The sequence below is a fragment of the Nomascus leucogenys genome, chromosome 1a (genome assembly GCF_006542625.1).
Source record: "Nomascus leucogenys isolate Asia chromosome 1a, Asia_NLE_v1, whole genome shotgun sequence".
In the NCBI taxonomy this organism is placed as follows: domain Eukaryota; kingdom Metazoa; phylum Chordata; class Mammalia; order Primates; family Hylobatidae; genus Nomascus; species Nomascus leucogenys.
Window position 1 is genome coordinate 42,893,584 of NC_044381.1, and position 18,139 is coordinate 42,911,722.

General features: G+C 39.9%; 1 protein-coding gene across 7 annotated transcripts in view; it reads left to right on the top strand.

The window, feature by feature from the left end:
- Nucleotides 1–506: 506 nt before the first annotated feature.
- The window catches only part of AUH (AU RNA binding methylglutaconyl-CoA hydratase), a 144,930-nt gene continuing 127,297 nt past the window's right edge, over nucleotides 507–18,139 (top strand). For 4 of the 7 annotated variants that reach the window (XR_004028593.1, XM_030805993.1, XM_030806049.1 and 1 more), the window contains exons 1-3: nucleotides 507–855; nucleotides 8,952–9,019; nucleotides 9,137–9,224. Coding sequence is in view for 6 of the 7 variants with exons in the window: in XM_030805993.1 (XP_030661853.1) it covers nucleotides 594–855; nucleotides 8,952–9,019; nucleotides 9,137–9,224 (418 nt within the window). In the remaining variant the exon portion in view is untranslated. Of the gene's footprint in view, nucleotides 856–7,430; nucleotides 8,218–8,951; nucleotides 9,020–9,136; nucleotides 9,225–18,139 lie in introns of those variants that run through there. The other 3 variants (XM_030806116.1, XM_030806266.1, XM_030806306.1) reach the window with 3 other exon arrangements.

The following is an 18,139-nucleotide window of genomic DNA, read 5'->3' on the forward strand; positions in this document are numbered from 1 at the left end:
CCCTATAGGACTCTTTCCATCCAGGAAGGGCCATGGGACATCGGTACGAGTGGGTGGGCTGGAGAAAGAACTCCTTTGCCTGTTTGCTGTTCTCATCCTCTTCCTGAACGCCACGTAGTATACATCATTTATGCTTATCAGGGACGCTAAACCAACAACCTTAGATCCATAAGTAAGGCAGTGACCAACGATGGGCTGCCACACCTTCAGCCAACTTGAGGAGACAAAACTTTTTTGTTCACTTTTGCAGCTTACTTAACACAGGACCGCAAGGCATGGTCCAGGGAGTACGGGGAGACAATTCCCTCTGGGTAGTTCTTATAGAAAAGTCTTGCCTGAATTATTCCATAGCCTTGGAAAACTACTTTCTTTCCTTCTGTATTGGACAAACCATCCAACCTCGCGTGGAGAATGGGGCAAGGCCTCGGGTCACGGGGCCTCGGCGGGGCGGTGAGGGGCGGGAACACGGCTCCGGAGGGCGGGGCCAAGCCGGAGCGAGGCTGCGGGCCGGGACGCCGTGCGCGTGCGCGCGGCAGGTCGGCGCCGGGCGGCGGCGGAGCGGCACTGGCAGGTCCACGCCGTAAACAGACAACATGGCGGCCGCGGTGGCGGCGGCACCTGGGGCCTTGGGATCCCTACATGCTGGCGGTGCCCGCCTGGTGGCCGCTTGCAGTGCGTGGCTCTGTCCGGGGTTGAGGCTGCCCGGCTCGTTGGCAGGCCGGCGGGTGGGCCCGGCGATCTGGGCCCAGGGCTGGGTACCTGCGGCCGGGGGTCCCGCCCCGAAAAGAGGCTACAGCTCTGAGATGAAGACGGAGGACGAGCTGCGGGTGCGGCACCTGGAGGAGGAGAACCGAGGTGAGGTGCGAACGCTGGGCAGGCGCGGGGCAGGGGGCGGCCGCTCGCTCTCAGGACGGGCAAAAGGTGCAGCGTCCGCAGGACGCGGGTCGAGGTCAGGCAGGCGCACCGAACCTGGGTCCCTCCCCTTTCTCACCTCCCTACTCACCCAGCGTGGCCGTTTCCTTGTGCACCTATTTCTTGCTTTTAATAACCTAAACGTGTACCCCCGAGCAGCTTAACTGTAAAGTGACCGCATTCAGCGCGGCAAACAGAAGTGCAGCTTACGCCCTCTGCTCCAGACAAGCCAAGGTCAATATATACCCTGGGTATTTAATCCTTGCTACCAGGCTTTATTCTTGCTGTGTAATGGCTTTCTGTAAACTCAGCTATTAGTGGTGGAGTTGTAAAAGCTGCAGTGAAACTGCTTTTTATTATTACGGAGAATCTTAAATTTGAAGCTGCTCAGCTGGAACAATTTTTCCTCTTGTTCATTTTCTCTTAGAAAGTTAGTCTTGAGGGACGGTTCCACTTAATTTAAACAATTTTGAGCACTTTTTATTTTCCTCAGTTCTGCGATAAGAATGTGGATGGTATGGATCTTGCCCTTGAGCTACCTTCTACGAGAGGAGACATCATTAGCAATACACTACAGAGGGTTGAAGGCTTTGAAGGAGGCTGACAATCCTAGGGAATACTGTTAAAGCTCAGTGCCTTTCACTGGCAGTGCAGGGAAAAGCTAAACGGGTCGTGAAGGGTGGAATAGCAGTTTACCCGGGTTAAGCCAGAGGACCAGTCTTTTAATTTTGACATGCATTTGTTGAGCACCTATAATATGTTAAGCAGAAGTGAAAAGCGTGTAAGTCATGATGCTTTTAGTATAGTGAAGCAGATCCTGGTTATTAGTAGGCTGTGTGAACTTCAAGGCATGGTAAGAGGAAAGGGCTGTAATACCTGCAGGGTTTCGCCATTTGAAAGGGGTTCCAAGGCATTCTTTAATAGGCAGTGGATTTTGCCATTTGTGAGGGTTCTTGGGCAGACTTATCTCACATGTAAAACAGGAAAAACAATACCAACTTTATAGTTTTGTTATGAAGATGAGATGAGATTGTTAATATAAATTGCCACTAGCCCGTAGCAGTGCTTCAGGAGTGTGATGAATTACTTTATTCCTTACTTATTATTCCAGACAGGAACAAGAACATGGTCAAAGCATGGAGATGTGAACATGTGTGGTGTATGTGGGATGTAACATAAGGCAAGTGTGACAGTAGTGTGGCATAAGCAGAATAGTAAGAAATTCAGCTGGAAGCGTAGATTGGCACTGGAGTGATTAGAGCCTGAATGCCATCATCTTTTGGGTAAGCTTAGTCATGCTGGGACTTCACTTCCGTTAAGTGTACCAACAATATGTTAGACATAAAGGGATTGCAAGAACAGCTACTAATATGCACCATATTCTATTTTTTTGGTCGTTATGACTTGAATGCAATTAAAGGAATATTTGTGCAAAATGGACAGACTTTAAGTTAGGATCTGAATGGACAGAAGAGAGAATATCAGATAATAAAAAATAATAAACGAAAATGTTTTTTGGATATCATGGTTTCTTTTTTTTTTCTTTAGCCTTCATTTCCTGATGAGATAGGACATACATCATGGTTTCTTAAAGTTGACCCCGCCTCCTTTGAGAATTGGCAAGAATGACGACTCAGGCTTGGCTAACATTACCTAGGCTTTGCTTTGCTTTACTGTTGAACCAGCAATAAGCAGTGCAAAGAAAAACATGAGGTCAAGGGTACTACAGGTGAAGGAGTTTCCTGGGTGCCTTTGTTTCTCTTAGAGGTGGGTCCAAAATTTGGTGCTCTCAGCAGCCTCTAAGGAATAGGATAACTCTCCTAGTCACAGGAGCCTCAAACAGCACGCAGCACTTTAGATGGGTGGGGGTAAGTAGTGCAGAATACACCAGGTCTCATCTGGGCTCCATATTTGTAATTTGTTGTGGGAGGCATAGCTCTATAACCAAATTTCCTTTTCTTTTCTTTTTTTTTTCTTTTGAGATGGAGTTTCACTCTTGTCGCCTAGGCTGTAGTGCAATGGTGCGATCTCCGCTCATTGCAACCTCCGCCTCTCGGGTTCAAGTGATTCTCCTGCCTCAGCCTCCTGAGTAGCTGGTATCACAGGTGCCCGCCACCACGTCTGGCTAATTTTTTTGTATTTTTAGTAGAGACGGGGTTTTGCCATGTTGGCCAGGTTGGCCTCCAACTCCTGACCTCAGGTGATCCACACGTCTCGGCCTCCCAGAGAGTTAGGATTACAGGCGTGAGCCACTGCGCCCAGCCACCAAATTTCTTTAGTGGTTATTTCTTGCATTGTTGTCCATGCTACTCAGTTTTAGAGCCGGAGTCCTGGTCATGGCTTACAGAGGTCTCTCCTGCACAGCCTTCTTCATAGGTCACCTGGTCTCCAAGCATTCTCCTTCCCACTTTTTCTTTCCAGGGGTGCTGGAGTTACCTTTTTTCAAGGCCAAAAACCACGAATCTGCTCAGTTAAACACCTCCAAAGGCTCCCCGTTACCTGCTGGGCCTTCTTAACCGTCAGGCATCTCATAGTCTATCTCCCTGCCACTGGACCTGAGTTCTGCTTTTTCCTGTTCTTTTCTGTGTGTAGCTTTTGCACACACTTTCTGGAATGACTCCTCCCCTTCCCCTACCAACCTTCCTGTGATTTGGCATAATTATGGCCCTTTTCAAGATCATCTTTGTGAACCATGTCAGAACAACTTCTGGCAGAAATACAGCAAACAAGCAATTGCATAGTACAGATCCTCCTTGATACCTGCTTCTTCCTCCTCTTTCACATCTAGATTATCATCAGGTCTTCTCGTGTTTGAAACCTTTCCATGTGCTTCTTTACCGACAGCATCCTTGTCCAAGCTTGTCAGGTGGACTGTGGCAGAGGTAGCAGGTCTTTCGGTACCTACTGCCTTTTCTGATTTAACAAGTTGATTCCTTTCATATGTTTTTTTCCATGTTTAAAAAAATATATTTTTATATATTTTATGGTATGTAAATTATATCTCAATAAATATATGTATTGAGATACAGTGTATGTATTTTTAAATCTCTAAGATTAAGATTTAATCTCATCTATATTGAGATTTAAATCATATACCATAAAATTCAAAATGTACAGTTGTTTTTAGTATATTCACAGTTATGCTTTGTCAATACAAGCCAATTTTAGAACATTTATCAACTCAAAAATAAACCCTGTAGTCTTTAGCAGTGACTCCCTACTCCCCCCCCTTATCCCTCCAGCCTTAAAAAACCCTCATTTGTCTACTTTTGTATCAATAGATTTGTCTATAAAAGAATAGTATAATAAGTCGTGTTTTTGTGGTGTCTTTCACATACCATATTTTCAAGGCTCATCCTTATTGTAGCTTGTACCAGTACCTCTATGCTCTTAATGGCCAAGTAATATTCATTGTATGGATATATCGCATTTTATTTATCTATTCATTACTGATGTACATTTGGATTGTTTCCATTTTTTTGATAATATGAACCATGCTGCTTAGAACATTCATATATTAATATAAGCTTTTGTGGTCATCTTTATATTTTCGCATAGGAGTGGGATTGCTGGGTCCTATGGTAATTCAATGATTAACATTTTGTGGAACTGCTAAACTGTTTTCTAAAGCATCTGCATTTTATATGCTCCTAGCAAGGCACGAGAGCTCCAGTTTCTCCACATCTTGGCAACAGTTGTTATTGTTCTTTTGTTAGCCACCCTGTTGGGTGGGAAATGGTAACTTTTTGTAGTTTGATTTGGTTTTCCCTCATGGCTAGTGATGTTGAACATCTTTTTTTTTTTTTTTTTTAAAGATGTTGAGGAAGACTATTCAAAAGGACTACCATGATGGGGTTCTGTTGTAGGAGAGCTTCAGATCAGGTTCAACTCCCTGTTCGAACATTTTTTCATATGCATATTGGCCCTGTGCATACATTTGGAGAAATGTCTACTCATATCCTTTGCCACTTTTTTTTTTTTTTTTTTTTGAGACAGTCTAGCTCTGTCTCCCAGGCTGGAGTGCAGTGGTGCAATCTCGGCTCACTGCAAACTCCGCCTCCTGGGTTCAAGGTATTCTCCTGCCTCAGCCTCCTGAGTAGCTAGGACTACAGGCGCCTGCCACCAGTCCTGGCCAAGGGTTTCACCATGTTGGCCAGGATGGTCTTGATCTCTTGACCTCGTGATCTGCCTGCCTCGGCCTCCCAAAGTGCTGGGGTTACATGTGTGAGCCACTGCGCGTGGCCCCTTTGCCACTTTTTAAATTGGATTATCTTTTTATTGTTGAGGCATGAGAGTTATCTTTTTATTGTTGAGACTGGATACAAGCCTCTTGTCAGATGGATGGTTTGCAAATATTTTCTCCCATTCTCTGGGTTGTCTTTTCACTTTCTTGATGATATATTTTGAAGAACTAGTGTTTTTAATTTTGATGTAGTTCAGTTTCTCTATTTGTTCTTTTTGTAGCTATGCCTTAGATTATATTTAAGAAACTATTGCCTAACTCAAGTTTACAAAGATTTACACTTCGTTTTTTATGAGTTTTATGGTTTTCACTGTCATGTTCATCTGTGACTATGATTCAATTTTGAGTTAATTTTTATATGTGGTGTGTAGTAAGAGGCCTAACTTCATTCCTTTGCTTGTGGATATCTAGTTGTCCCAGCTACTCAGGAGGCTGAGACGGGAGGATTGCTTGAGCCCAGGACTTTGAGGCTGCAGTGAGCTATGATGGAGCCACTGCACTCCAGTCTGGGTGACACAACAAGACCTTGTCTCTTAAAAAAAAAAAAAAGTATAAACCTATTTATGTAGAATAGCGAATAGCTCCAACAGAACATATGATGCATTTATGTAAAATAGCAACAACAAGCCAAATGGTAATATACAACTCTATTTCTGTATGTAGATACGTTGAACATCTTCTGGAAGATTACATTACGTGTAACTGTGATAACTGTGGCTTCATCTGGGGAAGGGAGTGAGCTGATACTAGGGAAGGAGGACTTTCACTTTGAGTGTATTTTTTCATTTTGTATAAGCAAAATGTATTTTTTTTGTTTTTAAAGTCTCAGCAAAGTTGTTACATTCATCTTTCAGTTATGTGAGCTTTATAGAGCAGGATTAATGCTGTGATGTGACCTTGTTACAGATTCACTGAAGATTTTTGTATGTTTTGTGAAAAGTCAGGAAAATTAAGATTGGCATGTGAATGCCTAAGCTTTTCTGAGTTTGGTAAATTTTCTAGGTTATGTGGGGAGGATGCATGATAATTGAGTTCTTGAGAAGTGATTGAATTGTGAATTAAAGTGAGACAGTTATAAAACAAAAACTTTTAGACTTTGCCAAATAAAGCTAAGGTTTTATCCATTTTAGAATACCAAAAGTCTACAGATACATTTGATGGTACAGTTGTTACATATTAGATAATTCATTTCAGATTGCAGAGCTAATTTCTAGCTTTTTGAAGTGGAAGTACTCAAAACATCAAGTCTCAGATATGGGACCAAAACTGCTGGAATTAACTGCGTTAGAAACGTTTCGATGGCACTTTACACTTCAGTAATAATGTCAGCACTATCACATCTAGCAGAAATTATGGTGAAACTTATTGCATGAGAGGTGTTCATGCTGGAAGGGAGGATAATTGAGTCCTCATGTTGTAAATTTTACATGTATCATATCATTTTATTCTAATACAGTCCCATGGAGTGTGGAACTGTTAGTATCTTAATAGAGTAAGAAACTGAGGATCAGAGAGGTTAAGTAACTTGCCGAATAGCTAGTAAGCGGCAGACTGGGGTTTCATCCCCAGCAATCACACCTTACAGCCTGCATTCTTAGCCCTTGGAGGTTGTATCAACTTGGATGTCTGAAAGGCACTTCAGATTCACTTTAATTCAAAACAGAACTCATGAGCTTTACTCCCCTCCACCCTTACCTTGGTAGTTTTATGATTTTGTCTCATTAAATGTCATCTTCTTTCATCCAATTGCTGAAGCCAGAAACCTGGTAACTTTCTTAACACTTTCTTCCAGTTAAATCAGTCCTCAGTCTAGGCATCCTTAACTCATTTAAAATTTTTGAATAGTTCTTGAATCCTTTCACTATCCTTTATTCTACCACTGCCAGTCTCAGCCAAACCTGTTATCTGTTGATTGGACTCGAATTGTGTCTTGAAGCTCCCACCCCTATCTACTTCTGGTATGATCTCCAAGTATAGAAACTATTCCCCCCCCACCACCCAGTTTTATATGTGCATGTGTATGTTTATACCTACATAAACTCCTTCAGTGGTTCTTAGGATGAAGACCAGACTTTTTAGCAGGTCTGTAAGGATATTTCTGGCTTGTGCTGACCTCTTTACTTTCATTGGTCACTCTCTTCTCCCCTTCGTAGGTTACAGGACATTCAGGACCATGACTAGTTTATGCTTTTCCTGTTTCCTCCGCCTGGCAGTCAGTCCCTCTCCTTCACTCTCACCTTAACTCCTACTTATCCTTCTAACCTTCACTGTCTGGGGTAAGCTTTCCCTAACCATCTCCTTTTGCCCCAGACCATTAACAATTCTAGTTACAAGTTACTGTGGCACCACTTACAGCTTGTAAAGCAGTTTAAATTGATTATTAATGATATTTATGATTATTAATGATTTCTATGATTATTGTTTGTATTTCCCTCCTAGACTCTAGTTCCATGGCTGCTGATCACTATAGTACGTACTCAGTATGTTTGAATGAATGGACACATCTAGTCTTAGCTGCTTGATTTTCTTCCTGAGGAAACTGAAGCTTGAACAGTGTAACACAGTTTTATTCAAGTATAGAGTTAGATTACCACTTAATAGCTGAAGGAAGTTACTTCACCTCTCCAAGTCTCCATTTCTTTATCCGTTAACTATGGATAAAAGTAGTGCCCACCTCTTGGGTTGTGGTGGGGATTACATGAGTTAATTCGCTTAAAGCACCTGGAGCAGTGCCTGAGGCCTACTGGTGGTAGCTGTTGTCAGTAGTATTGGGACCTACCCAAAGTCATTCAGCTGTTTAATACAGATCCTGTCAGATAGCAGTCCTTTATGCTTTTCTGTACTGAGAGCATTTGGAATTCTTGCAAATTTACTCTTGTGAGCAGAAGTTCATCTTTATACTTTAAAGAATGGGTCTGCACAGTTTCTTGCACAGCGAAGGCATGCGTACATTTTGTTGTCTTCAGTTTAACTCAGTTGCAAATAAGAACCATACCCACCCTGACTCAGTGGAAGGCATTTCTGATACATGGTGAAAATTTGTCTACTCCAGGAAAAAGAAGGTTAGTAGAGGTTGTGTAGAACTTTGAATATCAAATTAGGATCTTTGAAGTTGGATATTTTGAAATAAATAATGAAAGGATTTTAAGTAGGGGGTGAATTCTATGCATAGTACTGTTTTTAGAAAATTGGTAACTGGAAGGAATGGGAGGCTGGGTTTAGATGATGGTCTTTGATTAAAAAGTGGGGCAGTTAGGAGTGACAGTTGGGTTTGCGGGAGAGATAATGAACTTTGTTTTGTATAGATTGAATTGGAAGTACTTCTTGGACATCTAAATGGAAGTGCCCTCAGGTTAAGTGTATCAGACAGAAATCAGGAGAGAAGCTTGGGGTAGAATTACTGAAAACTGTGTAGTATGAGCACCAAAAAAAATTGAGATATTAACAACTGGTCCTAGAAAAAGCAGATGCTGTAATACCTGCATGTGACAAGGTTTATTAGCGGTTACTTCTGTATCTACTTGAAGATGATGAAACCACATTTTAAATAGTATCCTTTAACTTAAAACTTTCACTAATAAGTGTGGTCTTCCCTCTAGTTTGAGTTAGTGATGTAAAATTTACCAAAATGTTGCAAATTACCTTGGTGCTTAAGAAGAGATCAATTGAAGGGAACCTGATGTCATGAATTTCTTTGATTTGTTAAGTTCGAAGTTAGCTAGATGTCTGATGTAGAGTCTGTTCTCTGAATGCCTTGCTCACTCAAGTGCTTGTGCTTTTTTTCCCCTTTAACTAGGAATTGTGGTGCTTGGAATAAACAGAGCTTATGGCAAAAATTCACTCAGTAAAAATCTTATAAAAATGGTGAGTGTAAAGATTAAACTGTTTGCTTCTGATATTAAGATACATTATTGTCATCAATGTAAAAAGGTTTTTTTTTTTTTTTCTCTTTTTCCTCCTATGCTTCCTATTTCTGTTTAGCTATCAAAAGCTGTGGATGCTTTGAAATCTGATAAGAAAGTACGGACCATAATAATCAGGAGTGAAGTCCCAGGGATATTCTGTGCTGGTATGTAAATATGTTGTATTATGAAATTAAACTGTAGTCTGATTTTTCCTCAGTAGTAGTCTGTGTTCCATTAGAATGTTCTTTGGTTTGAACCCTATTACCAACAACTCCTCTTCGTCTGTGTTTTACTGATTCACAAGAAAAAAGCATGCTTAGTCTGTCAGCATTAGAAAGAAGCTTTTGCAACATTTAGATCGTTTTGGAAGTTAAAAAAAAATCTTTGAGCCATTAAAATACTTGTTTGTAGTACATGTAGTACAATATTGTTTGTTGTGTCTTAATTGTAGCCAATATTCTTCAGTTTCGTTCTTTTAGTTTTTTAAGATAGAGTCTTGCTCGGTCACCCAGGCTGCAGTGGCGTGATCTTGGCTTACTGCAACCCCCACCTTCCCAGTTCAAGTGATTCTCCTGCCTCAGCCTCCTGAGTAGCTGGAATTACAGGCGCCTGCCACCTCACCTAGCTAATTTTTGTATTTTGAGTAGAGACAGGATTTCACCATGTTGGCCAGGCTGGTCTCGAACTCCTGACCTCAAGTGATCCACCATCTTTGGCCTTCAAAAGTGCTGGGATTACGGGGGTGAGCCACTGTGCCTGGCCCCTAGTTTCATTCTTAAGGATTCTCAGTTTTTTTAAGCTTCAATCCCTGTGGCTTCTGCCTTAAAATATTGCAGAATAGTGTGATATTTAGAAATATGCAGTGTATTTTGGCTTTTGATAAGGTTTTATTGCCTTCTTAATACATTTCTTAAAATGGAGGATACCGAAAAGAATTACTTTTAATTCCAGTTGAGTAACCGAAGAGTGTAGGTTTATCACTCCCAACTGCTAGGGTTATGGCGTTATGCAGTACAGATTTCTGTTTTTAAATTTGTCAAATGTGAGTAATACTGTCTGCTTAGTAGGAGTGCTTATAAGGGTTTTATGTATATTTTTATTTCTTTTCTTTTTAAACAATGTGAAAGACTTATATGAAGAGAATTAGGATTCTTATGTCTAGATCATATTCACCAGGTGAATATGATCTTGAGGTAAAGGAGTGTAACACATGACTGATGGTTGAGAGGTTCTCTAAAGGTCATTGGATGGCTTATTGGGAAGATACAGAGTAGCTTTAGGGTTTTTAAAGAAGGCCCAGTTATGTGAATTTTTGAGGAGTGATATCAATGTTGTGAAGACAGATTAACATTTTAAAAATAAGTATTAGTGGTCATCCTGGCATTGTTTTTCTGTTGGCAGTAGGTTTTATAACTATCGCACTATAGTTACTGGCGGAATTCTTTTTATTTTACATACTCTTTTGCAGCCCATTTGTTCTGGATTTCTGCATTAGGAATATACTTTGAAAAAGGCTTTAATGCTTTAGCACAGTGTGTGGCTGTCTGTTACAGATTGCCTTTTTGAGGACTTGCAAAATGTCCTCAAATAATATACCACATGCTGTTCATAAGAATAACTTGTTAGCCTTGAGTACTTTTTAACAAGTTAATTTAATCTATTTACTTTGCTTTATGTGCTTTTAAACTTTCGTACAATCAGGATAATCTTTTAACACAAGATTTGTGACTGTATTTTGTCAACAAAAGTCAGTGTCTTAATTATAGAAAAATTGGGACATATCATTCTCTTTTAGTAATTCAGTGTATATGATGGAACTGTTCTTTCAGATTTCTCCGAAAGGTTTTCCTTTCTTTTTTTTTGTTGGGACAGACTTTCACTCTTGTTGCCCAGGCTGGAGTGCAGTGCCACGATCTTGGCTCACTGCAGCCTCTGCCTCTTGGGTTCAAGTGATTCTCCTGCCTCACCCTCCCGTGTAGCTGGGATTACAGGTGCCCGCCACCACGCCTGGCTAATTTTTTGTGTTTTTACTAGAGACGGGGTTTCAACATGTTGGCCAGGCTGATCTTGATCCTGACCTCAGGTGATCCACCTGCCTCGGCCTCCCAAAGTGCTGGGATTACAGGCCACACCTGGCCTCTTTTTTACATGTATTTACATTTATAAGCTGACCAGTAGGTCTGTCTTTTTTTTTTTTTTTTTTTGAGACGGAGTCTTGCTCTGTCACCCAGGCTGGAGTGCAGTGGCACGATCTCAGCTCACCGCAAGCTCTGCCTCCTGGGTTCACCCCATTCTCCTGCCTCAGCCTTCTGAGTAGCTGGGACTGCAGGTGCCTGCCACCAAGCCCGGCTAATTTTTGTATTTTTAGTAGAGACGGGGTTTCACCGTGTTAGCCAGGATGGTCTCGATCTCCTGACCTCGTGATCCGCCCACCTCAGCCTCCCAAAAAGGTCTGTCTTTTAACATGTACATATGAAATAAAATTCTGGGTAAATAAAATCTCTTTACATTATTTAAAGAATATTTAAACTTACAGCCTATATTAGTATAAACATCTTAATCAGGCCACATTTATCAGTTATTGTTGGAGAATGTGGTCTTTCACATAATTAAAGCTTTAATTTATATTCCAAAGTAGTAATATTAAAAGAAATCTCGGCTGGGCGTGGTGGCTCATGCCTGTAATTCCAGCACTTTGGAAGTCGAGGTGGGTGGATCACAAGGTCAAGAGTTCGAGACCAGCCTGGCCAACATAGTGAAACCCCGTCTCTATTAAAAATACAAAAAATTTTCCGGGTGTGGTAGTAGGTGCCTGTAATACCAGCTACTCAGGAGGCTGACGCAGGAGAATCGCTTGAACCCGGGAGGCAGAGGTTGCAGTGAGCCGAGATGACGCCACCTCACTCCAGCTCGGGCGACATGTGAGACTCCTTTTCAAAAAAAAAAAAAGAAACCTCAAAAAACACAGTGTACCATTTATTGATTATCCTTTTAGCCTCTTCTCCATCCCTTCAAAGTCATCATTTTCCCTCTTCTTTTTCTTCTCCCACAAAGGTTTCTCTGTATATATTAATACCTGTATTCCAGTGATACCTTGTTCATTTCTAAATAATTAAAGCTTAGCAAATGGTCTTGCCTCAAATTTCTTGAGCATAGGGACTCCTCTTATTCTTTGAGAATCATCTTTTACATTCTCAGAACACAGCAAACAACGGGGACTCAGCATTTATTTGCTGGAATTGATCAGCCTTTAAACTGTGCTTTAATTCACTGATTTTTTTTCAGGAATGGTTGGGATATAATAAGCAACTTCTCTGAATTGTCTCATACCACTCTCCTATTTACTGATAGTAAGTTTGGCTACATCTTTTTTCTAAAATGCTAGGAAAACAGATAAACATTAAAGAGATTCCTACATTGCATTGGAGGTTGGGCCAAGTGATTTCTGACTTCTCATTTAAATCTACCTATTATTTAGCATTATTAAGTACTTCACTTACATTTTAAGTTTTTTAATCAATTTTTAATTAAAAAAAGTAGAATGGTAGGTCAAAATGTATGAAAATGTATACAGAGAGAACTCTCTCTAACCCTATTTCCTCTACTTTATTCATCCCCTAATAAAAATAATAATTATTTTTGTCCTTCTAGTATTTTATTTTATATATATGTATATATATACGCAAATACAGTCATGTGCTCCATAACAACATTTTGGTTAACAGTAGCCTGCATTATACAGTGCTGGTCCCATAAGATTATTTATTTTTATTTTTTTGAGACGGGGTCTTCCTATCGCCCACGCAAGAGTGCAATGGTGTGATCTTGTCTCACTGCAACTTCCGCCTCCAGTGTTCAAGCAATTCTCGTGCCTCAGCCTCCTGAGTAGCTGGGATACAGGTGTGTGCCACCATGCCCAGCTAAATTTTGTAATTTTAGTAGAGATGGGGTTTCACCACGTTGCCCAGGCTGGTCTTGAACTCCTGACCTCAGGTGATCCACCTGCTTCGGCCTCCCAAAGTGCTGAGATTACATGGGTGAGCCACTGTGCCCAGCCTCATAAGATTATAATACTGTATTTTTACCGTACCTTTTCTGTTTAGGTACATATAAATACTTAGCATTGTGTTACAGTTACCTACAGTATTCAATACAGTCACCGTACAGGTTTGTAGCCTAAGAGAAATATGTTATACCATATATCCTATTTATGTAGGGGATGGTTTCAGGGTGAAACTGTTCCATCTCAGATCATCAGGCATTAGATTCTCATAAGGAGCATGTAACCTAGATCCCTCGCATGCGTAGTTCACGGTAGGGTTTGTGCTCCTACGAGAATCTAATGAGGCTGCTGATCTGACAGGAGGCACAGCTCAAGCAGTAATGCTCCCTTGCCTGCGCTCACCTCCTGCTGTGTCACTGGTTCCTAACAGGCCACAGACCAGTACCATTCATCAGCTCAGGGGTTGGGGACCCCTGGCCTATACCATGTAGGTTTGTGTATATATACTCAATGATGTTTATACAAGGATGAAATTTTCTAAGGACTCATTTATCAGAATGTTCTCTTTAAGTGACTTCTTATATACCGATATGCTCATTAGAATGTTAAGTAGGTATTTAAAGTGATACATATAAAGATATATAAATATGATACTTATAAAGTGATATACATGGAATGTGGAAAACACCTGTTATAAGCGTAGAGAGAGTTGTATATAAAATGTTATGGCCATTATTACTGTAGCTGTGTAAACTATGTCTACCAATAAGATCATGGGCCAGGTGGCTCACACCTGTAGTCCCAGCACTTTGGGAGGCCGAGGTAGGCAGTTGGCTTGAGCCTAGGAGTTTAAGACCAGCCTGGGCAACATGGCAAAACCCTGTCTCTCCAAAAATATACTAAAATTAGCCAGGCATGGTGGTGCGTGCCTGTAGTCCTAGCTACTCAGGAGGCTTAGGTGGGAGAGTCACTTGAGTTTGGAAGATCAAAGCTGCGAGCCGTGATTGTACCACTGCATTTCAGCCTGGGTGACAGAGTGAGATGCTGTTTGAAAAAATTAAAAAAAAAAAAAGATCATGGATTAAAGGTGATATTTTTTCTGTCTTCAAACTTTCTGAAATAACTTCATTATATTAACAAATTATGTTAAGCAAATATATGCAAAGTAAATAATTTTGAAAAAAGTACAAAGTATATTAGTGTATTTTTCTTTTTTTGGAAACTAAAATTGGGATATTAACTGAGTTCCTAAATTGTTGTTACAACTTTTTTTTTTTTGGGGATGAAATGTTCTGTCACCCAGGTTGGAGTGCAGTGGTATGATCTCTGCTTACTGCAACCTCTGCCTTTCAGGTTCAGGTGATTCTCCTGCCTCAGCCTCCCGAGTAGCTGGGATTATAGGCGCCTGCCACAATGCCCAGCTAATTTTTGTATTTTGAGTAGAGACGGGGTTTCACCATGTTGGCCAGGCTGGTTTTGAACTCCTGACCTCAAGTGATCCGCCTGCCTCGGCCTCCCAAAGTGCTGGGATTACAGGTGCGAGCCACTGTGCCCAGCCCGTTACAACATTTGAGAATATAAATTTTAGACTAAAAGAGTTCCTATAGAATAATTCAGGCCGTTTAATTTTATAGAATCCCTGTGAAGTGAAAGACCTGGTTAAAGGTGGTGGCTTAACTGAAACTACTTCTCTTGACAATTAGGACAGAGTTTTCTCTTAGACTGTGGTTTCTAATCTAGAACCTAGAAGGAATATGAGGTCTCCCTTGAAAGTTCTTAAGATTTTATACACTTAGACATTTTAGTGGCACTACGTTGAGAAGGTGCGTAATGTCAAAATGTCATTGTTACAGTAATGTATTAAAATAGATGTTTCTGTTAACCACAGTAATATGTAAATACAGATAAAAATATGTCATAGTTGTCACAGATACAGTGTTTCCCATACATAATGTGTTTTCACATGGTGTGCTATACCCCCCAAATTTTAATATATTGTTGATTGTGACATTCTGGAAAAGTCTTTCTGGTTGGCCAGCTGCATTGGATGTAAATGTGTGATCACAGTCATACCCTTCAGGTTGGGAATCACTGTTGTGTATTCTTTCTTGTAGATTAGAACACCACTTCTGGGTTCATGGCTTGCCTGTACCTGTCTTAGAATACTAAGAAATATAATTTTGTTAGTCAAAGCTTCTTGTGAAGCATTGGCTACATGGATTATGTGAGATTGGCCTTAATGTGTGCTGCCTCCTTACATATTCTAAAAACCGTTTAATCACTTTTAGTTTACCTTCTCTCTCTCTCCCTCTCTCTTCTCTCTCTCTCTCTCTGTGTGTGTATCTGTCTCTCTGCCTCACACACACACATACACACAAAAGTCAAAATAATTCCGCTATTTCAAAATGTTTATGTAGTTAAAATTTTAATATTTGCCAATCACAAAATTCTAAAAAAGTCTGATTGGGCTGCTGCATTGGATGTAAATGATGTAAATGTGAGATCACCGTCATCTGTTTATTTTTGTTCTTTTACTTTTCTAATTCAAAGTAACAAAGTGCACATGCATTGTTTTTACCAGAACATTTTTGAAATGAAATTTTGTGAGAAATTACTGAGACTGAGGATTTTTTCTTTTGAAATTCCTAAGATATATGATAAACAATTCTTGGTAATTGATTGCTGTATGTAGAACCCTAAATTGTTTCACTGAATTACACCAGTGTGGGTTTTATAAAAAAGTAAAGGTAGTTTTGCTTCTGCTTTTGAATTCTAGTAAATTATGTTATGACTAAAGACTGACGTGTCGCTAAAATTGTCAACATGCATTATTGAATGTTGTGTGCTGTTCATATGGATAAAAATGTCATGATCTGGACAGATGTGTGGGCACCTTGGACTGTGAAGTAACCTGGCCGTTGTTGTTTCAGAATCTTAGATTGTCATATTTATGTATTTAACTGTTAGTCCTTCAGAGAGTTTGATAAGTAACGTGAAGGGATAGATACCATAAATTTGTAGTAGTTTAACAAGTTTGTATTAGTTTAGCTATATAGGGTTTTGTTTTTTTGTTGTTGTCATATATGGTTTGTTGGAATAAAAAATGTTTTATTGAGGTATGAATTACTTGGAATAAAGTTTACCAATTTAAAATTGGTGTACTTATAATTGATGAATTTTGACAGGTATTTAAACCATAATCAGAATCATGATACAGAACATGTTCATTACTTAAAAAGGTTTCTTGTGTCCATTTGCAGTCAAGCCCCTTCACTTGCCCTGACCTCCGAAAGTACTAATCTCCTTTCTACTCCTAGTTTAGCATCTTCTGTAATTTTTAAAATAAATTGACTCATACTGTGGGTAGTCTTTTGTGTCTGACCTCTTTCATTTAACATAATGGTTTGAGCTTCATCCATGTTCATGTTTCACTAGTTTCATTTTGTTGCCATGTATTTTATTTTATTGCCATGTATTTTATTTTATTGCTGAGAATAGTATTTATTGTATGACTGTTTCACAGTTTGTTTATTCATTAGGTGATGGTCATTTGGGTTTTTCCATTGTTTGACTTTTATGCATCACTTCTGTGACCATTCACACACACCTTTTTGGCAATGCATAATTTTATTTCTCTCAGGTAAATAGTCAGAAGTAGAATTACTGGTTTTATCCTGTGTGTTTAGTTTTGTAAGAAACTGCCAACTGTTTTCGGTATCATTTTGCATTCCCACTAGCGATGTATGAGAGTTTCAGGCGTTCCACATGCTCACCAACACTTGATAATATGAGGTTTAAAAATTGTAGGCATCCTAATGGATACAAAGTCATATTTCATTGTAGTTTTAGTTTACATTTCATATGTGTCACCTGTATATCTGTTTTGGTGACTTGTTTATTCAAATTTTTTCCCAATGTTCTTCTTAGAATCTCATCTCATTGAGTTGTAAGAGGTTTTTTTTTTATATTCTTGATACAAGACTTTATATTTTCTAAGTTTTCTTCCACTAAATGGCCTGTCTTTTTTCTGCTTTATAATTTGTTTTGAAGAACAAAAGTTTTTTATATGATGACTGATTTTTTTTAAATTTACATATTGTTTCTTTTTTTATTATACTTTAAGTTCTAGGGTATGTGTGTACAACTTGCAGGTTTGTTACGTATGTATACATGTATGAAGACTGATTTATCATTTTTTTTCCTTTTATGGTTTGTACCTTTTTGTGAATTTTAGAAATTTTGTTTTACCCCACAGTCACAAAGATTTTCTCCTGTTTTCTAATACTTTTGTAGTTTTTATATCTTACATTTAGGACTCTGAAGTATTCTGAGTTAATTTTTATATATGTTGTGAAAGAGAATAAAAAATATATTTGGTCTTTGCCCTTGTTCTTGGTACAGAGCTCTTAAAACCCTGGGAGTTTCCTGAATGGTCCAAGTGCTTTTTGTTGTGTAATGAGATGACCCTAGATAGCTTCAGGATGAGGGGGTGGCTTGTCAGAAAAAGCAGTCATGGGTTAGAGGATTAGAACTTTTAGCACCCTCTCCCCACAGAGGGGAAAGGGGCCAGAGATTGAGCTCAGTTACCAGTGGCCAGTGATTTAGTCGTTCGTGTCTCCCTGTGGAGGTAATGAAACCTCCATAAAGACCCTTAAACAGCAGGGTTCAGAGCCAGGCACGGTGGCTCATGCCTGTAATTCTGCCACTTTGGGAGGCTGAGGCAGGTGGATGGCTTGAGTTTGAGACCAGCCTGGGTAACATGGCAAAACCCCATCTCTACAAAAAAAAAAACAAAAAAAAAACCCTCTTAACTGGTTGTGGTGGCACATTCCTGTAATCCCAGCTACCTGAGGGGGTTGAGGTGCAAGGATTGCTTGAGCCTGGGATATTGAGGCTACAGTGAGCTGTGATTGTGCCACTGCGCTCCAGCGTGGGTGACAAAGTGAGACCCTGTCTCAAAAAAAACAACAAAAAAAATGGGGTTCAGGGAGCTTCTAGGTTGGTGAACACATTGATTTTCTAGGAGGTTGGCACTCCTAAAGAGGGCTTGGAAGCTCTGTACTCCTTCTTCCTATA